This window comes from Clupea harengus, chromosome 20 (genome assembly GCF_900700415.2).
Source record: "Clupea harengus chromosome 20, Ch_v2.0.2, whole genome shotgun sequence".
Lineage (NCBI taxonomy): Eukaryota > Metazoa > Chordata > Actinopteri > Clupeiformes > Clupeidae > Clupea > Clupea harengus.
In genome coordinates, this window is record NC_045171.1 from 24050348 (window position 1) to 24074137 (window position 23790).

The 23790-nt window shown below is 47.1% G+C and overlaps 1 protein-coding gene across 1 annotated transcript in view; it reads left to right on the forward strand.

The window, feature by feature from the left end:
* The first annotated feature begins 512 nt into the window (after positions 1-512).
* Positions 513-23790, forward strand: part of sorbs2b (sorbin and SH3 domain containing 2b) — a 44375-nt gene continuing 21097 nt past the window's right edge. Inside the window, exons 1-12 of the mRNA XM_042702818.1 lie at positions 513-1484; positions 11400-11455; positions 13783-13815; positions 14158-14282; positions 16471-16887; positions 18168-18312; positions 19462-19640; positions 20369-20435; positions 21201-21248; positions 21439-21670; positions 22028-22142; positions 23727-23790. The exon at positions 23727-23790 is cut by the window's right edge and continues 20 nt beyond it. Of these exons, the coding sequence (XP_042558752.1) occupies positions 11446-11455; positions 13783-13815; positions 14158-14282; positions 16471-16887; positions 18168-18312; positions 19462-19640; positions 20369-20435; positions 21201-21248; positions 21439-21670; positions 22028-22142; positions 23727-23790 (1435 nt within the window). The 5' untranslated portion in view covers positions 513-1484; positions 11400-11445. The remainder of the gene's footprint in view (positions 1485-11399; positions 11456-13782; positions 13816-14157; positions 14283-16470; positions 16888-18167; positions 18313-19461; positions 19641-20368; positions 20436-21200; positions 21249-21438; positions 21671-22027; positions 22143-23726) is intronic.

Consider the following 23790-nt stretch of genomic DNA (forward strand, 5'->3'; position numbering starts at 1 on the left):
GCCAAAATACTCACAGATTCTGTCAATTTAAGCACATATTGAAAACCCATTGACTGTAGGCATTTTTGTTGGGGGCTTTCTTTCCTGTCTTGATTACTACCCCAAAGTATCTTGAAGAGTCAGGGTGGCGTTATGGAGGAGCCATCCTTGGCATGAGCGTATGAGTGATGTTAGCTTTAACGGGTGGTGTTCTTTGGCTCGTGTTCGTGCTGACACCTCCCTTGGCACATTCCTTGAACCCCCTCAGTGACCCCCCGGAGAGCCCCTTCTCCACCCTCGGAATGGTGTCCTGGGGCCACGTGGCGCCCCTTGACGTCATCTTCTGGTTTATTTCCTCTCTGTCTCATCTGGTCAGAAGATGTTGCCCAGCTAGTGCTTAATTCAATGTCAATCACATGCTTGCTGTTTTCTGCAATTACGGTGCAACTGAATGGTATGCAAATACGTAATCATTAAATGCATCCAGTGATATAATCAGAAATAATGCTACTGATTGCATCAACAATCTTTCCTGGAGGTCTGTCTTCTCTGTCCTGGAATTCCCCCCTCATCATCTCCCCTCATGATTACTGCGGTGTGTATGAATGGCCAGGCCGTGAGTGGCAAGTTAATTTGTCTTTACAGTCTTGCAGGGTGATGTCGGCCTCACTGTCTTCTTGTTCCTAAACTGTGGCACTTCAACTGACAGATGATCGCTGTCAACAGTATTGGACTTCAGGAAGGGAGGACAAAAAATAACTCGTCTTACAAAAGGCATCCTTGAAATCTTTTAACTGCAGCAAGTCAAGTCACAAGCGGCGGCAATGATGCTTGCGTGTAGTTACATGAATAGATCCTTTTAAAAAAAAAGTCTTCGATGAAGACGTATCATGCACCAGTGTGCGTTCGGACTGCGTGTGATAAAGTGCATTCAAGGAGTCGTGTTTTTTTTTTCCATTTTGGCCAGGGCTGAAAATGACCAGTGAAACGAGAGAGGTCTGGAGCCACTGAAAGTTACCTGCTCAGGGTTACCTTTAAAGGTTTTCTCAAGGTACCTTACCTCACCAGGGGGTATGCCACCCCCCAAGCCCTTCCCCCACCCAACTCACACACACAACTCCTGCTCACCCACATAGCTGGAATGCTTGCACCCTCCACAGAGTTGCCTCTGCACAAAGTTACTCCATATGTTGTCACTTTTTCCCCGGGAGGCAGGGAGTCACTTTCCAGCCCCCCGTAGACGAGCACGTCTGCATCTGAAAATAGCTCCGACCCACACTGGCTCGCAGGGGCAGGGGGCTCGCTTCTTACTTCCTCCAGTCCTCTGGACCTTAGATCCTAAAGCACAGTTGAGACCAGCAGGCAAGAGAGGAGGGGAGAGAGCGAGAGAGAGAGAGAGAGAGAGAGAGGAACAAGGAAGGTAGAAGAAAAAGGGTTGATTTGGTGATTATTCCTACAGACGTCTGACTCCTCAAATACGTAGCCCAGCTTGCTCTTCATGCTCGGTAAGGATTGGGGTTTTCTCTGCTTTTCATGCCTGCAGTGTCCCATGTAGTCATGCTGAGATCCTGCAGGTTATTCGTATCACATCTGATGACCATTTCATCACTTTTACTGTCATGATTATGCAGGCTGTCACTGGGGTGATGAAATTCACATAGCATGTTGGAAGCCAGCAGGCAGAGTTGAAAAACTGACATGATAGGATAGCAAGATATCTTGTTTGTGGTTGCTTTTATGCTTTAAGCAGTAGCTTGACTAGCTTATCTCCAGATGCATTGTGTGGCATTGGCTTACTTGCTTGGAAAAGAAAATGTGCAGAAGCGGTTTGAATGTACTTCCACCATGTAATGGGTTGTATAAGGATCTTAATACCACTTGAGGTGGAAGCATAAGCGATGCCTGGATAGCAGCGGAGCCCTTAAACAGATCAGCTCCAGGTCTCACCCAGATGCATTCAAAACAACTGCTGTGTTTTTCTGTTTTTGTTTTTGGGTGTGGGTGGGTGTGGGTGGGGGGGGGGGGGGGGGGGGGGGGGGGGGGGGGGGGGGGGGGGGGTCAGTTGGATGAGTGTTCTCAGCTCTGAGGTTACTTTGACCGCTAACGGTGTTAGCACTGACACACTTCACTGACCACAAGAGGAGAGGCAGAGCGAGGGAGTCAAAGTCGAAGTGGACGGTGCGGCGTGTGGATTTGTGATCTGTGGTGGCTCAAGAGAGAGAGAGAGAGAGGGCCAGTGGAGCTGAAACGGCATCCCTGACGGAGACGGAGACGCAGAGGATTACCATAGAAAGTAATGGCTACGAGGTGATGACATAGCCACTGCTGGAAGGGCATACTTGGTTAGGGGGTTAAGATCTGAGATGTCTCAAAGGACGAGCGGCGAAGCGCATGACTTATACCTCAACTTACTCAAGAAAAGGCTTTCAGGTTCTACTCTATAAGAGCACGTTTGAACTGTTCAAGTTTTCCTTAGCTTGTTAAATATCTAGGCTGTACCTTATGTTTGTGTCCCCCCGATGGTTCTAACAAGTTGTTGTAAGGCATTTACATCAGTTTTTGAGGGTTTGACACTCATTGTGCGTCTCGTAGTGCCATTACTCTATGCATACGGGAATGACACACTGTAATGGTCACTGAAATATTCAAGTGAAAATCTATTATGCTGTGAGCAGAATGAATGAAGAAAGGCAGTGTTCAATGCCAGTATGCGCTGGTTCTAGAGAGCACGAAGGTCACGTTGCACTCAATATCCGTACAGAAAATCATCCAATATGCGGAATCCGAATCAGATTGCTCTGTTTTCTGCAAGAAGTGTGCATATAGAATCATTAATATTCAGAAATGGCGTAATTGGTTTGTGGAATATAATGTCCACATTGATTAAATGCCCATCACAATATGGCGCAAGTAATTAGAAAGCCGTTTTGGTGCTTCAGCATTTTTTCGCCCAAGCTGTGTGCTTCAACGAGGGTGATAAGGAAAAGCTTTGCGCGGTTGCTGCTGTGTCGTTCTCCGAGTTTATTGTTTTTTCTGAATAGACACCACCAGAAAAACAGCTTTTTGTGCATTTTCAGTGACACATCCTTGAGAGCTTTATTAGAAAAGATCTCATTTATCTTGAGAATTTTTTCATGGTTATCATTTCTTTCAAAGCAGAAAAGCACTCACAGTGATTTGGGTTTTACACCAGAGCAGACCATCTTGAAAGGAACAACATTATATTTGCCCAATTTTCATTGTATCAAGATTTGCAGTAACAAATGCTCTAAGAAGTAAGCTTAACGAGTTCATCAGCTTTTTGTGTGTGTGTGTGTGTGTGAGAGAGAGAGATAGAGAGAGTGAGAGAGAGAGAGAGAGAGAGAGAGAGAGAGAGAATGTGCATGTGGTGTGAAGGTGGAATTGTAGCCCATAACCTTAGCATGAACCTTTACACAACAATTGACATGGATGCTCAGGAGGTGACGTTCCTTTCATGCCAGGGCCATTAGAGAAGTCAGACAGGCCTTAATTCAGGCCGGGGGGGGGGTGTGTGACCGACCACACAACCACACAACCACACAACCACACAAGCCTTCAAAAGTTCCCTCGCTGGAGGCAGTCAGTCAGGCTGGCAGGCGGGCGCTCACTCTATGCCCCCCCCTTCCCCACCCCTTGCCTCCGTGTAGGCTAGCATGACTGGAGTATTTTTAACTTTGTACAATAAAGGAGTGCCTAATCTCTGTTTCCTGTAACTTAACCCATGCTCATGTTTTAGCCTGGCTAACTGAGAAGATGGATTTAGACAAAAAGTAGCAGAAAGACACATTTGATCAGTTGTCTGGCAGATGGCGGGTTACACTGTATTGTTGCGCTCTTGTGATCATTTGAACAGGTTTGTTTTGTTTGGCCTTCCTGTCGCTGCTGTGCCGCATCTTCATTTTCAGAGTTCTGAAGGAGAGACAGCCTGTTCGAGGCAAAAGCAGGCATAGCCGACGCAGCCAAGCATGGTCCCAAATGGAAGTCTGTGTGTTTTCAACAAGACGTAACTCTTGACTCAGTATTCGATATATTTTTGTCCCACGAGATTCTAGTCATCAAGCCATGGGTATTTTTAAGGCTCTGAGAAACACAAGTAGTACGGCCTGTGATGTAAATACCTTCTGATTGACAGTCTTATTTCCAATGTCTACTCTAAACGCTCATAACTTCGCAACTTATTAGTTTCCCATCAACCAGGGAGCTCTCCAAAGGTTAAACACCTAATTAACAGATGACTCCCTCCTGCCCAGGGGAGTGCCTGTGCTTGAAGAGGCCGCCAGCATCTGCTCGAGTGGCGAATGTCAATCTGTTCAGATATCTGTCAAGATCGCGCCGAAGAGAAAGTTCCGGCACAGCTATGGCTATCCATAATATTTCCTCTCTTAGCTTTTGCTCTTTCTTTGCTGTGTTAGTGTGTGTATCTATGTGTGTGTGTGTGTGTGTGTGTGTGTGTGTGTGTATGTGTGTGTGTCTATGTGTATGTGTGTGTGTGTGTGTCTGTGAGTGTGTGTGTGTGTGTGTGTGTGTGTGTGTGTATGTGTGTGTGTGTGGGTGTGTGTGTGTCTATGTGTGTGTGTATGTGTGTGTGTGTGTGTGTATGTGTGTGTGTGTGTGGGTGTAGTGGGTGAGGGAGTGGATGGCCTCAGTGTCTTATAGAGGGCCTCACTAAGAGAATATAACTGACTGGACAGGACAGAACAGGACCTTTCTGTTCCTGTGTTTTAAACCTTTACATAATAAATCTTGCCTTTGACAGGTGAGTGTGAATTGTGATTTATTTTTTTTTGCCCAAATGCTGAAAGAAAATGTTTGTATAATGACATTGACGTGGTGCTACTCCAATCAGGGTTTGGCCGCGGGGACTAGCCATTTCAAGTTACTGTCATCAATCAAAGAGATAAGCGGGCCCGTTGGAACAAGGGGAACAAGCATATTCTTGTCAGGTCCGTTATCTTTCATTTCAGTCATCTAATGGTATTCTTTACCCTGTCCCCTTGCGGGGGCGGCAAGAAGCAAAGGGGAGCTCCTAACTCTGTGGACAAAAATAAGGAGGAGGATTTTTCATATCACCTATCCATATACAATTTATGTGCAGACTTTTATGGGTGTGTTTGTCTTGCTAGCGAATGGCTGCAGATGATGTAGAACAGAACAGTGGGTAAGACCAAAGATGGGAATTAGACATCTTATTTTGGACAGGGAACCATAACAAAGCACACAAAGCTTAAGGAAATCCCTCTCCCAAGCCGGCGCGGTTAACAGATAAATCACCCCGGCACTTGTTTTAAAATGCGCCGTAATGATGTGCCATGTGCAGCGGACAGAAAGGCTTTCCAGAGAGTCCGCTGGTGGTCTGTTTATCTTTCGCCCCGCATGCCTGTCTGTGTCTCTGCCCCCTCCAGACTGGAGGATCAGATGTCCCCTGCTTCAGAGTGGGTGAACATCCTGCCACAGTCGCATCGCTAGAATGCCATTATTTTCTCTACTTCAAAGTCAAGCAGGAGCGACGGCGCTGCATTGTGCATTGAACTGTTCAACTGATACAAAGATGTGTTTGTATGTGTGTGTATGTGTGTGTGTGTGTGTGTGTGTGTGTGTGTGTGTGTGTGTGTGTGTGTGTGTGTGTGTGTGTGTTTCATACCAAACAGTGGCAGTTTATTAAATCTTTTCTCCAGCAGCCCGCTGTCGTCAGAGAGCAGAGGCACCCCGGGGTGCGTGCATTCTTCTCCGGGCGTTCCGTCCAGAAATAATAAATCCCATCAGCACTGAGCCGCTATCAGCCCAGTGGTCTGTAAACTCCGAGCCCATCCTCTATCTGTCCGTATGCACTGGCCACGGGGCCCATGTGGAGAGGCCAAAGCACTTGATCTCCAGCTGTTTGAATGTGAAGTGATTGAGACGATGCCCAGAGAAGGGGGTGTTGGGCTGGTGGGGTGGTGGGGTGGGGCGAGGGCAAATGCAGCGTGGCTTTTCAGTGGCACCTGCTGATGTGGGCAGCTGGGCAGTGCGCTGTGCAGGCAGGCTTTGGCAGGTGTCACCAAAGCGCCCTCTCATCAGTTCTCAGCTGGCCTTTTCCCTCTCGTCCCCTGCCCTCCCCAACACCCCCCACTCCCAGTCTGATTGACCGCTTCCCTTTTTTTCCCAAGCTCTATCCCATGAGGTATTCCTATTATGGTGTTAATCTATCCGAATCCATTCATGCACAATTGGTAAACTTTTGGGCCTCTCTGGAAGAGCAGAGGCTGCAGTGTTGGTACATATAAAGTGGCCTTTAATCATCAACTTTTAACCTTACGTCGTGCTTTTACCTAATATGGAATCCACATGTTCACACCTAAGTGTTAACTGCATGTAGTTCTGAAATCAAAAAGTGATCTATGTGTGTCATGCTAGTTGGGCTAGTAGTCAGCTACAGCTGAACAAACAACAGTGTTGTGCATATATGCTTTTAGTAAACAGTCCAGGGTTGTTTTAAATGGCTAGCAATTGATCTATCTTTAGCATCAGAATTTGCTTTTGTTGGAGGATACCACGCACTTGTTTGCCAGAGAATTTGGTAATGACTCTGCTTGTGTACAGCAGCTGCTTTTCTCCTTTCTCCCAAGATTAATCTCAATTAGGTTTGCTCATCTTGACTTGGCTCCTGTCCAGCGTCCCTGCTGTGTGCTGTTGCCTTGATCAATATGAGTAACACTCACAGTTCGCAGAGGGAAAGAAAAGACACTTTCTTCTAGCCCAGGATCTAGCCTAATCAGATTTCCTCTCAGAAGCATTGAGAGGCCAATCGTATAATTGATTCACCACTTACCGTGTGTATGCACTTTTGTGAGGACATCTCCTTTCTGGCAATTAAGATCTGGCTGCGGAGAAGGGCTATGGTGTGCTACCTGTGAACCACACCACACAGACGGTGTTAATCAGATTAAAGACATTTATACATAAGCTGATTATATGTCTGATGTAGATGATGTATTGAAATTGGCATTAGGTATTAAATGTATTAAAGGATCACTTTCATGGATTGGTCCAGGGGATTGTCTCCTTGGTTGCTGTGTAGGAGTTGTGTTGTAGATGGGTGTAGTTAGGTGGAAGGCCTTCTTTCTTCCTCCCATTTGTGTTCTGATTTTCACATATTTTAATCTAAGTCAGATATGTAGCCTCCGTATAACATAAGTAAATGGCTTTAGCGGCATCAGTATAGGCTATAGCATAACAAATAGCCTTAGCTCAGCAGCACCATTTGTGTGTTTAGCTGCATTAGGGGACATAGCAGCTTTACATAGTAGCTAGGGAAGTTGCGACTAACACAGGGATATTCCATCTTATTTCTAGCTAATTTGTCCTCAGACATTCTAGCTTTTTTTTAAATAGAATGGTTGGCCAAGGAACATGTGGGACCAATTGAACCAGTTAAGCTGGGCTCACTTGAAAAAGAAAGAAGCCAAATAATGTGATGCCTCAGTGAGAACCACAGTGCTATGAGAGAACAGATACACTTCACAGTTCACAGTTAATGTGATTGTGATCTCAAATTCCTCCTTTTTTAGTTTCATACAAGCCTGGTTTTTCCCTACAAACATAAAATAGCCTGGTCTGGAGTTCGTCACGGGAGCCAGGGTATCTATCTAAATCCTAGGACCCATCGGAAACAAAGGCTGTTTTGATGTTATTGTCGTCATCGTTTTATAATTTTCATGAAGACATCGAGTGATAGGATAATCACAAGGTAGGTTTTGTTTTACCATCTTAAAAGCAAATCAGAGAGATATTGTTTGAACCCAAGTCAAATTATCAGTTTCATATGACAAGCATTAGTGAAATCATATGCTGGACCAGTGTGTTTGCATGCTTACTTAAGTCAGATTATTTTCCTGAGAGCCTTACATGGACAAAACAGCTTCTATGTTGTGATAGAGGAATGCATCTCAATCATGATCATGTCAGCAGCGTGTGCGGGCTCCATGAGAGCGCTTGCACATCGATTTTGTTCTGGCAATTTTCAGGATAATTAGCTTTGGTCAGGGTGGCTGGGTGGCTGTATAGCATCTCAAGGAGAAAGCAGAGGTTGGCTAGCCCATTCTGTGTCAGTGGGGATCTTATCTTGTAGAATGTTAAGAGCTACTAGCGAGATAGGAGCCAAAGCGTGATTCCACAGACGCAGTGTCAGCTCTTAAGATAGGGTCCACTCTTTAAATCTCTGTTCCATTTCACTTAACATTGTATTTAATTATTTATGAAGAATGGCTTCAGTAACTTACAGTAACTGATGTTTAACCTTATTGTCCCCGTCATGGCATGTAAACTGTTCAAAGGTCACTATTTTGTGATGGATTTGTTTGATCAATGTATTTTTCTCGTGCTGGAACTGAGATAAAAGTGAATGATGTGGTTCTCAGTACATCTTTCCAGGACATTATGGACTCCTTTCATAGACCATATGTCAGTGCTCTCAATGGTCAGTCAGTCAGTCAGTCAGTCAGTCAGTCAGTCAGTCAGTCAGTCAGTCAGTCAGTCAGTCAGTCTAACTCTTCTTCTAAGGGATGGCGCAGTATGTCTCACAAACCGCAACATTTCACCACAGTGAAGCACTTATCAACCAGACAGATAGGATCTTGCCACTGCATTTCAGATGACACTGAGAACAGTACAGCCACCGAATCTAGGAATATGGAGAGGAGTAGATGTACCTTCATGAGCTGTACACGTAGCTCTCTCTCTCTCTCTGCTCTCTCTGGGTTCCCACTGATGTGTTTAAATCATGTTGTTCATTGATGGGACACCATCTTGGAACATTAAGTCCCTGTCCCATCTCCAAGGAGGTAGCCATGGCGGTGTTGGGTATGTGTTTAACCCAGGGCTCTTGTGCCAAGAGGAGAGAGCTTACACTGGGCAGTGCGAGGCGAGACGGCCTCTGCGCCAGCCAGGCCAGTCCAGAGCAGCCCCCCAAAACAGACCATAAACAAGCTGTCAACATGGAACAACAGTCTCTAGGGAGACCACGTTAGCAAACGTGTGCACTCCCACTAGCCTTGCAGCTACTGTCAAGAAATACGTTTTGTTTTTTTCTCTCTTTGCCTATTTTTTTTATTTTTTCTCCCCAGACGTTAATTGCTAGAATTAGGACAGAGAAAATTAAAGCAATAATTTATCTCTGTATGAGCAAGAGATAGAGTAGGAGTTTTGTAGGAGGCTGTTTTGGAACACTCACATCTTAAACAAACTTTCATCTCGCACTTCCCCCCGGAGAGAGCCTCATGCAAATGATACATTACAAAAGACGCACATAACAAATAAGCTCATTTCAAATGTATCCCGCCAATTAAGGATCTGCTTTCTTCTGCTGCCTCCTCTTCACAACAAAACCAGTGGGACTTCGCCCGACGGGGCTTTTCCACTAATTGCGGTTTCCTGGTTTGATTGCTGGCATTTGGGGTGAGAGACACACTCCAACCACACACAACATTCTAACCCCCCCCCCCACCTGCCTGCTCTACTCTTCATACTCGGGCCTAGGCAGGCAGGCATCCTGGGCATAGGGGGTGGGGGGGGGGACGGGGGGGACTGTTATGGCCTCACAGGCTGGTGTCCAGCTCGTCATCCTCCAGCTGTTCTGACGCCGTCTGTCTGCCCCTCAGAAACCCAATATCATAATCTGTCCTTCATTTAATGCTGACAGGCCATTACAATCTGTGATTTATCTAGGTCCATTTGTGTTACTGAGAAATGTGTCCCCAATGTTATCTACAATTTATGGGCCCAGGCGTGTTAAGATTTATTTTGGGGATGACCTCAGAGGTCTAACTTTTATTTGGGGGGGGGAAGAGAGTCACTTTTACTTTGAAAGGCCCATTATATGAGTTTGGGGGGGGGGGTTAGGGTGTATAATTTTAGGCACAAATGTGCGTGTCTATGCCACCGTTTGTGGGGTGGGTGTGAATGTTTGCATACTTTTATATCAGCACAATTGTGATATATATACTCCATGTAAATAATAGTTGATCTCAGAATACTCTCATTGGCTCAGCTCAGGTTCATAAATGGTCAGCCATGATGTCATGAGCTCCCCGAGTGTATACAAACATCCCAAGAAAGGAATGGTAAATATAATAGCAGGCTAGTGTTGATAATATATATTTAGGACATTAGCAGTGGGAAGTCCCAGCCAGCTCGCCTGAACTGCTTTGTCCCATTGCAGTGCATGGGAACCATGGCAACATCATGGCAGCTCTCTTGTTTTTATGTAGTCATGTATGTGCGTTCCAAGAACATGGACACACACACACACTCACACATACATACAGGCACATACAGTACACATATACACACACACACACACACCGACCTACGCCCATACTCTAAACGCGCGGCATGTGTCCAAGAGAATGCTGCTTCTGAGGTGTCACATATCTACACATGTCCTGCCTGAGGTCTGCTCAGACGGGGCTCTTTTTCTGCTAAGGTCAGTAAGGTCATGTAATTATACAAGCGCATCACCGCTGTCCCATTGCTGGGCGTGATCGGGGCTCTTTGAAAGTTAATAGGCACATCTTTTTGGCTCTTCAGGACCCAGATAGGGTTCAGGCATCCTGGGAGCAACAGAAGAAAGGGATGACAAGACGACGACACCTGTGCGGCTATGTTCATCTGCGAGGAGCCGCGATGTCTGTTTTGCGTCTTGGCTGTCGGAGTTAGACATAAGTGCTGGTGGCTGGCTGGCTGGCTGGCTCACTTACACAGGGGGCAATTATGCCTTAAGCCCTCAAACACCAAAAGGGGTAATGTGTGTGTGAGTGGCCCTGTGTGTGCCTGTAGCATGGTTCTGGTGTGGGGTGGGGGGGGTGGGGGGGGGCAGAGCAGCAGACTGTATTCTGATACAGCACCGCGTGTCCCTGTGCCGAAACACCAGGCTGGGATCACCTTACACAGCCCTGCTCATATCCCGAGGCGGAGGTTTAGAAGTGACACCACCGGACGACAGATACCCCTCTCCCTCTCCCACCCTCTCCCTCCCTCTCCTCTCCGGCTCTCGTCTCACGCCTCACATTGCTTTGGGAGGAGAGAGCCTGGACGCGCCGGGACAGACCCAGCGCTGTTCGCTCGGAAATACAGACAGGGCTGGCAGTTACGGAAGTCCTGTTTCCTCTTCCCGCCCTGCTTGCGTATTGTGAGCCAATTAGATTTAGCACCTGGAGCTGCGTGTTTTGTTTATCAACATTGTTGTTATGATGAACCTGATATCTGTTTTGGTCAGCAGTTTGCAATTGCTGTTCTTGACAAAATGTTGTTTATGTAGTACCGATGAGTATTGTCACGAATGCTAGAATGCTGCTAACAGCTACACTGATTCCGTTCTCACAGGATGTTTAAGCTAACAGTTTCTCTTTTTTTTTTTCATACAGGATAGGCTGAGAGTTCAAAACACATCTGGAAGGAGAGATCTTCAACATGAATACAGGTGTGTGTTTTGATTACATTTACATCCGAACAAAATGACGTGGTGTGTGTAGGTTACTGTAATGCTGCCTCGGACAGGATGTCTCTCCACACATCGGCAGCGGAGCGTTCTTCTTGGCCCATTACCCCGGCTCCTCAGCGGTGTCTTTGTATTGGACAGAGTCTGCATGTGTTTGTGCATTCAGCTCATGCGTTTCGGGAAAGCGAAATGCTGCGCCTGTTTCCCGCAAGCACATTGACTATCTCACTTCCACCCCCGCCACCAAATCCACATACACACACGCACACTCAGACACACACACATCAGAATTGGAAAAGCTCACAATAGCCTCAGCATCTCAAATGCCAGCTCCTTCTGGAGTGTGTGTGTGTGTGTATGTGTGAGTGTGTGTGTGAATGTGTGTGTGTGTGTGAGTGTGTGTGTGTGTGAGTGGGGGGGGGGGGGTAGTTTCAGTCTGACTCATGGAGGGATATCTCACCACTACTCAGCCTGGCATTGTCAACACCACGCCCTGCAGACAGCTGTGCTGTGCGGAGGAGATCCTGGCAGAGCTCTGTTGAACATCCACAAGCACAACTCACGCCTGCCTTGTCTCCCCCTCATTTACATCCGGTCTTGGGTCTTTCTGTCTTCCTCTGCATCATACCTCCAGTTGTGTGCCCTGTTATAAAAAAAAAAAGCATGCTGGGATGACGTTGATGGAATGAATCTGACTTCCCTTTGATGCTGAAAAGAAGCTCTGCTCCATTAACCCTGTTAGTGAACCATGCCCCCTCCAAATCAACCACTTTGCATGCAGGGTTATTCGAATGGCACGCCCGTGTGGTGTTGGCTCACATATAGTATTATGTGGCACACCTCAGTCACATGATGCTCATGAGCTGTTTTTGTTGACTTGTTTGATCTAAATTTCCATGAATGCATTGCAGCAGTGCGGCAGGCTGGGCCGCGGTTTTTACACGCATGTGCTTAACACCCAACCCCTCCCTCCCTCACTCCCTCTCTCCCTCCCTCACTCCCTCCCTCCCTCCCTCTCTCTCTCTGTGGGCCGACGTGTCTGTCGCGCAGCCATGCTTCTCACAGACAGTGGAGGATACGCGCGCCAAAGCACAAGCCTCTCGCTCACGCTAACACCCATGAAGAGAATCCAGAGTTCTCCAAACCTGTGTGGGCTCTCAGGTACTAATGCTGCATCTGCACTCGCTACTCCTACTGGGATATATGGGGGAGGGGGGTTGAGCTGAGGAGGCCGCCATTTGGGGCTAGAGAAATGTTCCATCATGTCAAATGAAATGTTGGTTATGGGTTTGGGAAACTAACCACTTTTTTTCCTCTCACTTTTTTGTCCATGGACTGAAACCCCTCCTCACTTCCTCAGGATTATTCTTCCTTTCTTTTTCTTTCTGCCTGTCCTTCCTTTTCCTGCTCATGCATCTAGCGTTCTTCAAACCCCTCTCATTGGTTTCTCTCTGGGGACGCACTTTCTCTCTTTCTCCTTCTTCTCACCCCCTGCATTCTCACATGTCCTGAATCTCCAGGGAATCATAGTATAGCAGGGCAGGGCAGGGCTTCCCCACTCCTGAACTTAAAAGGGAAAAGGCAGCTCACAGTGGCTGGATTGTTGCCATAGTTGTGCAGCGCCATGGCAACAATTGTGTACTTAAGTCCCACCCCCCACCCCCCCTCACACCCACACACTTACTTCTCAGCCTGGTTTCCTCTCTGGGTGACCTTCTTTGTTTGAGAGCCTTTACGGACTTATGACCTCACACAAACATAGTCTCCATTGTTTGATTATTCCACGGACGGCGAGGCCCTGCTGGATTGAACTGCCACTTTATAAACTTGGTGAATAAACATTAACTGTTCGTAACATTGTCCTGTGCAACGTTGTGTAATATTGGGAGTGTGGAGGTCCAGCGCTCCTGATTAAACAGATATTAAAGGGTGCTGTCCTCCAGATTTCATTTCCTTGTATACAGTCATTATTTCCCTGGAAACTCTCGATCAGTGTCTTTTTCTGAAGGCTGGAGAAAGCTTGGCGCTGAGACGCTCAGCGACCTCTCCACTCTTCATCACTACCTCTGTCTATGTGCTGTCTTTTCTCCTCTTCCCCCAGCTCTTAACCACGGGGCAGTGTGGTCGTTATATAGCCAGCAGAAATATCACTTTTATGTCATGCAAGCATTTAAGTTTTGTCACAGCCATCAAAACAGGACTGATTTAAATACAACGATAACAGGCGTGAAATTATCTTGTCATTGGGTCCAATTGGAAAATGTGACTTCATGCTTAATGGACTTCTAACTCTCGTTTCTGTTTCTTAGGTACAGAGTCTCATTCGCCAGAGTCAGAGTCAGGTGGGTGAAATGCCTCTTTGCACTTTCTCTCATTTAGTATTCAAAAGTAGGATAGTAGTAGTAGTAGTCCTTTATTGTTACAGTACAAGCACACAAGTACACAAGTACCAGCAACACAGCCTGTCACTAGTAAACTAGCGAAAATGGCAAATTGATACACAATGGATACACAATGATCAAAACCAGAATAATTACCAGTTGGAAAAATAGTTTTAATGCAAAATTCTACAAATAACCTGGAGTCCTAAGTTGTGCAGAATGTTTCCCTGTAAACAACAGCATGGGAAAGAGAGCTGTTTTTGTGCGAGTGCTCATGTGCTCTTTGTGTTTGGTGATGGGTAGATGTCTGGAGGTCGTACGGCACCGGCGAGCCGCTCAGGAACGGAGACGCCACCTCTTCCTCTCTGGCCGCCAAGGGCTACAGGAGCGTCAGGCCAAACCTGCAGGAGAAGAAGTCGCCCACGCCGGTAGGTGAAACCCACTTGTTTGTGGAAGTGTGTTTTGCTTTGGGTTGACCGTTGCTGGGGGACCTGGAGAGGAAATAACTTGTGGAAGTGAGAGAGAGGCGGCACATTGTTGTGTGTGTTTGCATTCTTAGCCAGCAGGGGAAGGAAGTAAAAGCGACTAGAACATTCCTCAGGAGAATCTGAATAACATGTTATTGTAGGTATTTGAAGAATTTTGTCATTAAAGCACACTCTGATTCTCTCAGGTATGTGTTATGCTACCTTTCCCTGCAGTGGATCTGGTCTAGATAGCAGGTGGCCAGAAGCAGGGGCAAAGAAATGTCATAGTGAGCTACCAGCTACCAAAATAAAGTGTGTGAATCCCTTTTCCTATAATATAACGTGTATTATTTATTTACTTAAAGTACTTGGTTCGCGTATGGCCTCAGTCTCACCCTTGCAGTGTCACTAACGTTTCCTCAGCTGAACTGGAGAAAGACTGCCTCTCAGTCGGCGGTGATATTTCAAGAAAAACTGCAGGGAACGCTTTGGAGACCCCCAAGGGGATGTGTGCTTTATTTATGCTTGGTCAGATCTGCCCAGCTTAGGCCTTCTGCTGCCAACCTAAACATGCCTACTTTAGGAGTTCTGACAGTGACTATGTAAGGGCATGTGGAGGCAAATGCACCCAGTCTCATATTTTGGGTCCATCTGCTTGGGATACACATGTACAGAACAGAATTGTGGGTCTTTATTTGAACTGAGATGCTTCACCCATGCATTGAGTGATTGCTGGGTTTTATTGTTGTGTTGACATGCATTCAAGATGTTTGTTTGCATTTCTAATTCATTTTTATTCATTCAGTTTTTATTGCCTTTTTTGTTTGCATCTCTTTTTGTTTGGCTGTTTTGTCCATTATCTTAAGGTCCCACCCACGCGGAGAGACAGCCGCCGTCAGTTGCAGTCAGCTCCCACTGACCCTCAATCGGTTCTCCCTCCGTCCTTTCAGTCAGGTCATCATGGTCCAGTGGTTCTCCCTCGGAGCTCATTCAACTGCAGAGGAGCCACAGGCTGCACCTCCTCTCTCTATGAGAGTAGCTCTCTTGAGTCTCTTGTCAGACTGTTACCTCGTACTGCTACACCAAGCCCAATAGCTAGTGCTAAAACACAGCCTGTTAACGTTCAGGTACGAGGAGGGAGCATCTCCCCAGCCGCAGAACGACCTCCCATGCAGAGCTGGCAGCTTCTCACCCCCCAGCAACCCAGCTCGAGCCCCTACCAGCACCCGGAGAGGCACATATCCTGTCTCTCCATCCGTGTCAATGCCAGGCCTCTGGCTTGGCCCCTGAAGCAGTTCCACGCACCCCCATCAACCCGTCCCCGGTATCCGGAGCCTGTAGTCCAGTGGGCATCATCCCGTCCACCGCTGCCCTCTACCCGGGCACACGTGGTACTCGAGTGTTTCAAACTGTTTGGAGACTAACAAGTAACCATCATGACTTGTTTAACCCGCTGGCTCACACGGAATGCTGTGCCATATTAGATCAAACTAACTAGAAGACTAATGCTTGTTCACTAGCTGTCAAAAAAGTCAAGTTGAACAGATTTTGCAACTCGTAAGAGAGCTTCGGCCCTAATGACTTCAAATTCCCTGTACTTTTTACCCTCTGAGAATTGTTTCAAAAGTAATTGGATGGAGAAAAAAAACGCAAATCTCTGAGGATTCTAACAGAGAAATAAACAATTGAATTTGAAGTGTCAGAACTCTGCAAGTACATGCTCTCTTTAAAGAGGTTTCACAGGCGTAAAAGTAAGCTCAGTTCTCTGAAAGGTTTATGCAAAGGAAGTAGGTCCAATACATACATTATCCTCTTCAAGCTTACCTCTCTCCAGTTATATCTTCATATCTTTACGTTAATCCATTGCTCTCCCATGCTCTAATGCAGTACCAGCAGGAACCTGGCGGACTCATCATATTCATTACAGATAACACTCACTTATTTCCACAGACTTAACAGGTCGTGCCAAGCCAGCCATTTTTCTAATTTTTTCATTTTCTTAATACTTCATACTTTGCTTTCACACTGAACATCTTTCGTCCTCATCTCCACGCCCTCTAACCTGTGACCTTTCAACTCTCCTGACCGTCATGGCTCTCCCGTGATGTTTTCACTCTGCTGTTCTTCTTCTCTTCTCTTCTCCGTCCAGCCCGAGGCCTCGTCCGCTCGAAGGCCGGCGTCCTCCGCTGCAGCGGCTCCACTGCCCCCATGGGGCGTCTCGTCCCCCAACCTCCTCCTCTGCCCCCGGTCCGACCCGGTGGAACTCAACACCCAACTTCCCCCTCCGCAGAGCCCCCCTCCCCCTCCTCCTCCCCCTCCCCCTCTCCTGTCCCCTTCCCCGTCCCCGGTGGGCGACCCGCGGGTGGCCCAGAGCGGCACGGCGTCGGCCCTCAGCCAGTACTCGGTGCGCAGCGTGCAGAGCGACGTCTCCACGGCCCTGCTGGAGGAGCTGCGGGGCTGCCAGGGCTCGGAGGCCGGCGGGGGCACGCGCACCCCGTCCCCCACGCTGAGCCAGAGCTCGGCCCTCACCGACGACACTGCGCTAACCTCCGCTATCACTGCTAATGTAAATATACGCCAGGCTTCTTTTCCACCTCCGCAGCACTCTTTCACCTGCTGTTTGTTCTGTCACCTCCTGTCCTTTTTCTTCTTTTTAACTTTGATTTCAGTTCCAATTCACCTGTATTCATTCCTCTTTACCTTTGTTCAATTTATCTGCTTCATGTTCGGCAGTTCTCCTATCCTCTGTCATTTCTTTTCAATGTCACCTGTTCTTCCTTGATTCTTCCTTGTTTTATGCCACTCTTCTCGTTCTATCGTCACTCACCACTCTTCCAGTCGCTCTCCTACCTGGTGTCTTTGCTCTCTCTTTGTCTTCTCCCATTCTGTTTGGTCTCTTTGTCACACATGACATGTTAAGCCTTCAGGCCCTGCCCCCCCCCCCCCCCTCCCCCTCTGTGATTGACAGGTGCTGTATGAGACCCACTTGTAGGTGTTTCCATCTGAAACAGTCCCCAGGTCTTGTTGCCTGTCTTCCATTTCCATGTGCCTTCCCCCTCAGGCAGATCTATCTCAGGGCAATCACTAATCTCCTTTGCCTTACAGACCCCTCTTCACCTCAAACCCATAATGTGACGGTGATCCTTGGTGCCAAATTTAGGGTGTGGGGGCCGTGGCTCTGCTGAGCCTGCTGACTAACAATATTACTGCGGAGTAAACAACTTAATCCTGCTTGTCAATCTTTGTTGTTGATCTTACCGTGTGTTTACCTCAGTCACATTTTCACACTCATTTTGTCTTGATTGAACTTCAAAGTTTAAAAGTGAAACCAGCATCGCTGTCTTTATAATTATTTATGAATTCTGAATTTCCGCTATAAGAGTCTGTTTTTAAACTCTGCGTTAGCTACGACATTCCTCGTGTCTGTCTAGTCACAACACAGCAGACACTTAATCTTCTTTCCCTCCCCACTAACATCACTTGGTTAAGCCACACAAGTCTGTGTTGTAGTTGTCACTGGGTAATTACGCTGATGCTGACTGACACTGTGTGTTACAGTAATAGTGTCCCCCTGCAGGGTGCTGTTTATGTTGTCACCTGCCTTCCCCCACCCAGCCAACACTGATTTGATAAGTAGGAATTAGTTAGTACTGGTGTAACGTTGCACAGCTCAGACTGCCACCATAGTGAATGTTTTATGTATGTAATGTTCCTCAAGTTTGAGCCTTCTCTCTCTCTCTCTCTCTCTCTCTCTCTCTCTCTCTCTCTGTCTCACACACACACACTCCCTTCTCTCTCTCTCTTTCTGTCCCGCCACCCTCTCCCCACCTTTCTTTCCGGGCCTAGGGCCAGATGACGGTGAATGGAAGCCTAGGTGTGCCAGGAGGCCCTCACAGTCACTTCCAGAGGCCCTTCTCCCCGTCCGCTTACCCAGCACCGCCATCCTTCAGCCCGGGGCTGTCGCTCCTGTCAGCCTCTCACAGGAGCACGGGTGAGTAAAGGCTCCAGCTCCGGCTCAAGCTCCCGCAACCCGCTAATCCCAGCCAAGCCTGGAGCTAGTCTAATCACAGGAATGCCCACAAAAGCCAAACGGTATTTAGCATTAACCAGTGCTTGACAGTTAAGTAAAAGAATAGTACACATTCCTCAGTGTTATGCTTTCTAGGTACCTTTTCTGTGAAGGTGTGGAAATCGAGACATGGTGCTTGAGGTTTCTATTTTTTTCCCCACCTTTTTTCATGACTGTCATGGTGGTGACCTGCATGGCTAGCACTGTGCAGTGGCTGTGAATGTTGAGGTATTGCACCTACTGCACAAGTTTATTCAATTCAATTCAGTTCAATTCAATTTTATTTATATAGCGCAAACACAATAACGCGCTTTACAGGGCCTGAACCCTTTTATCGGGTCATCAGGTGTCATACCAGGCGCGGATACAGCAGTAACTGGTACAAGGGCATGCCAGAGCTGTTGCCGGGCGCCAGGGATGCTGACTGGGTGGCTGCTGAAGCCTCATTGACGCTCGCCTGGTTGTGCCTCCCACCCTGCATCGAGTGATCGGTCTAATCCCATACAGCAAGTGACGGGGATTAAGCACAAATCTGAGTGACGGAGTGTTTTGGGCATGGGCATGGGCGGGGCAGAGTGTGAGAGAGAGGAGGGGGGGGGGGGGGGGACTTGCTGCAGTCGGATTAGTGTGTGTGTGTGTGTGTGCATGGGGAGTTTGTTTATTTGTGTGTGTGTGTGAGTGCAAGGGGAGTTTGTTTGTGTGTGTGTGTGTGTGTTTATGAGGCTTTCTATTGTCTGAGGATAAGAGCCACAGCCATTTTTTTTTTTTCCGGGGGAAGGATTGCGAGATTTTGCTCGCTCAAAACATCCCTCACATTTTCTCCTCATTCATCGGCTGGACTGGGAACGGTTCAGACCTGAGTGCGCAGCATCTCTGGATCACTCTCTCTCTCTTGAGCTGCTGCTGCTGCTGTAATCCCTGTATCATCTATGACAGAGGGGATCCACGGAAGCCATCTACGCTCTCCAGCAATCAAACATGGGAGCGTCGGCTAGTCCAAACAGCAAAGCCACAAACTCGTACTATCCAACTTGATTACGCCGCTTACCCCCTGTTCCTCTACCTACCCAGAACCTAGCAGTGGCCCTGCCCATGCCAACACAGCTCCTGCGGCACCAGCAGCCCCAGAGGTCCCTGCCTATGTCCAAGAGACAGAGGAAGAGGCAAGGAAAACACCCTCGCTGAAGCCACAGCACTACACTGGCATTGGCCCCCTGGATGAGTCCGGGATACCTATCGCCATCCGAACGGTGAGTCGTCAGGAATGCTGTGGCATCATATGAAAAGATATTCCACCTTGTCTTAAATGCTTAGTTTTCCTTAGGCAGTGGGTATTTTATTGTATAGCTAAATGTAATGATGTCACAGCTAGATAAGGCTGAGATTAGGACGTTTATCGTGCTCTTATGTACAGATGGAAACCTCTGTAACATACTGGAAAGCACTGTATTGCAATAAAAAATGATGTAGCTTTTTATAGTGAATTGGACAGTTAACATCCAAGTAAATTCACTATTTTTATCTCTTTACGAACCAAAAACATGAAACTGACATAAAGTCATGCACAGCCAGTGAATGTTTCTCCACTGGGATATGGACATCCATGCCCCGTGGCTGTGACTGTAATTGGTAACTATGGCATTAATCTCGAATCAATCTTTGTCCATCTGGACCGAGCCACCCCCCTGAGTCCTGGTTGCAAATAGCTTTTTCCCAGCGAGGGTTTTATTTAGCCTCTGGGAGAATATGGGGGCTGTTAAGTTCAGTGTTATTGACAAGCCGCTGTGGCCAGCTACAGCCTGGTGGTGCAGTGTGTCTTTATAGCTGCGTGGAGGGCCTGTATCTATGATGGTATCACAGGATGTGTACACAGTGAGCTTTGATAAACATGACTGCAATATGGTCGCCATTGCCACCGTTGCTTTTGTTTGTCTTTCCACCTGTTAATGTTCTCTTCACCTCTCTCCCTCCCTCACAGAGCGTGGACAGGCCAAAGGACTGGTACAAGACCATGTTCAAGCAGATCCACGTCGTACCCAAACCAGGTGAGGCTCTGATGACGTGAGAAACAGTGAGGGGGGCGGTGGTCAGACATAAACCCACCCAAACATCTGTTCCGCTATAATCCATCACGTGGGAGTTCCATGTTTTCTCTGGCAGAACTTTAACAAACCATAAACAAATATGACTGTGTGGATGGCTAATATGATCAACAAGAAGGGGTTAACTGAAACTTTAGTGTGTGGATAAGACCAGTTCACAAACAGGCCTCCTCAGTGACCGATAACTGACAGACAAACTAAAAGCTGCGGCCCTGTATTCATCATAGCGTGGGGTCAGAACTTGCCAATGCAGAGCAGCACATGTTCCTGCACTGCGTGGACTTGCCAAGCGTCGACAGAAAAGAGCGACAATGAAATGGCTTTGCTCAGCAGTGGACGGCTTAAAGGGCACATCGTTACTGGAAACTGACTGTGCAGCCCCAACATGATAACTGGCAGCCCTGACCCCGCGGATTAGAAAGGTCAGGGGTCAGACCAAATGGACCAGAATGACACACGACCCCCAGCCTTCTGCCTTATTGTCTTCTTTTAATTATCTCATTCTTTAAGCCTCTTAACGATCACTTTATAAAGCTTTAGGTGAGAGATAATTAGTAGATTTACTCCACTAACTCATGGCAGCAGTGGAAGTTTGGCTGAAGTCTTAAGTCCTGTTAATCAAGTTTTTGAACGTATTCTTTCTGTCAGTGGGATTTCGAGCATCTTCTTTCCTGTCAATCACATTTTGTCTTTTTTTCTGTGTTACAGATGATTATGTACAGAACACCCAGAATGTCCGTACAGTTAGTAGTACTGGTGAGTCTCATTTCCTTGTCATTGTCTGAAATCTGCTAAAACAGTATTATTAAAATTTTTGTGTGTGTGTGTCGCATATACCAAAACTCCTCTCCAGGTCAGAGAGTAAGACTTGAATACATACATACCTCTTCCAAGTCATTGCCACTTGACCTTCATATGCTTACATGTACTTCTTTTTTCTCCTCAGAAAAGCGTGGCACTACCAATTCTATCCAGGCCCACCCTGCACCCAAAACCCACACCTACAGACCCCTCCCGAAGAGCGCGTCAGATAACGGCACCTACACCTTCCAGACGACCAGCGCGCCCTCGCCGGTGCCCCATTCCTCCCCGGCTCCCTCCCAACCCCACTCTCACACCCACCCTCGCACTCGTGAGCGAGAGAAGGAGCACGACCGCACCCCGAGCACACCAGACATGTGAGCATGGACACACTTACACACTTACACACTTACCACATCCCTAACCCGTAACCTTAACACATAGACACAGTGATGATCATATTGCTCTACTGTGTGTAGTCCAGTGTGTGGAAGTCCAGAGCTCAAGAGAGTAGTTGAAGGGTGGGTTAGGATGTTCTGTATATGATGTGATACCTGCTTAGAAGAACTGCTAGCCTCTTTCTGGGGCCTTTGGTTATCCCCTTGATTATCCACTGAACTATCCTTGGGTATTACATTCATTGTGTATACCCAGTTTGCCTGTCTTCCTGTACAGACATGGGTGTCCCACTCTTTCAGTTCTGACTGTCAGTCATTTTCCTCGTTCTCTCTTAGGAACGATTGGGGACCTCCAGACCGGAAAGTGGATACTCGGAAATACCGCGCCGAGCCCAGGAGCATCTTCGATTACGAGCCGGGCAAGTCCTCCATCTTGGAGCAGGAGAAAGCAGTAAGTGGGCTCACTGCAAGATTATGCCCCTTTTTTACAGGGTGGGATCACCTCTACAGCGAATGTGTTTTTTTAAGTCTTCCAGCAGCCGGCACAGTCTGACAAGCAGCCAGAGCCCTCATTAGATGAAGTGGCTGAAATGAGTCATTGTTCCCTGGACATTTTGTTTTTTTAACGCACACAGAAGCCTGCTCAGGCCCAGGGTTTCTTCTCAATAGACCTGGGTGGGGTTAGGCCTGAGTAAGGAGATGTTGACATGCTCGGGCCCCCAGGGGGGATGAATGAAAAGCGGGCTGAGAGAGGTAATGCCCTAACTGATGAGATACGCACTGCTGCCATGCTGCATCTTTTCAAAGCAGACACTTTTGCTCCAGTGAGGGATAGGCGAATACCCATAAGGCATCAGTGCAGTGGCATGTTCATTTGTCTCTGAGGAAGCCGTGGTGATATATAGAGGCAATCACGCACAGTCCTAGGCTTTTTAATTGCTGTGCAATGATATTTATGTAAATGAATGCAAATGGCTTATGTAAGACATAAACATAGATATCCTTCAACTAATTAAAGATCTATAGAATTATAGATATATATCTAATTATAGATATCCTTCAACAAGAAAAGGTTTTTATTATTTTTTAAAAGACTATCACAAAACATTGGTGAACATATCGCACTCCCAGGCAAGAGTTAATGTGTCCCAGGCTGAGCAGGCATGCATTACATTTGGAGTTTGATCAATTAATCAATCCGGCTGTAGAGTCTCACCCCAAAATAATCAGGCTGGGTTTTTGTAGTCCCTCCCTTTCTTTCAGTAGAGGATTGTTCCCTCACACCTCTTTGGTACACAAGAACTGAACTGAAAGTCAGACTTCAAAATGTTATCTGTCATCAGGTTTCAGTAGCCCAAGATGATATATAGCTTTATGTGCGGTATTGCACAGTTACCCTAGCATTACTTACAGACACAGGCTTTGCCCTTGTGGAATTCTTCTTACCATCACATGATCAATGGAATTAAGTTATTCTGTACAAACCAACTGAGTTAGACCCTGTTTCATGCACAGGCATCAGTGGGGTATAATGCAGACTAGAGGGAGGAAGTGTCATATCAGTGATTCTCTTTTTGTGCACAAAGGCGTCAAATCGTCAGTGTTGCAATGCCCCCTGGTGGAGGGGTGTTGTTTGTGCAACAGAATGTCAAGCGCCAGTGGTCCTTCAAAAAGACTGCTTTGAAAAACTGCAGACTTCATAAAAGATGGAGGTCTCTAAAGAGATGGGTTCTGAAGTTGGACAGTAATTAATCATCTGGCTCTGCGGACTTACATAATTAATCAACCACTCATCCCTCATCTTCTTTCATTTCTCTGCTGTCTCGTTTTATCACAAAACTTTCTGTATGTGTCTCTGTATGTCTGTGTGTGTGTGTGTGTGTGCGTGTGTGTGTGTGTGTGTGTGTGTGTGTGTGTGTGTGTGTGTGTGTGTGTGTGTGAGTGTGTCTTTGTATGTGTGTGCATACTGCTCACCTCTTTCATTTTTGCCCCCCCCCCCCCCTCCCTCCCACCTTCTCATCCCCGCTCCCTCCAGATGGGTAATTTAATCCCAGATGAGATAGATTTAGAGAATGAGCCCTGGTATAAGTTCTTTTCTG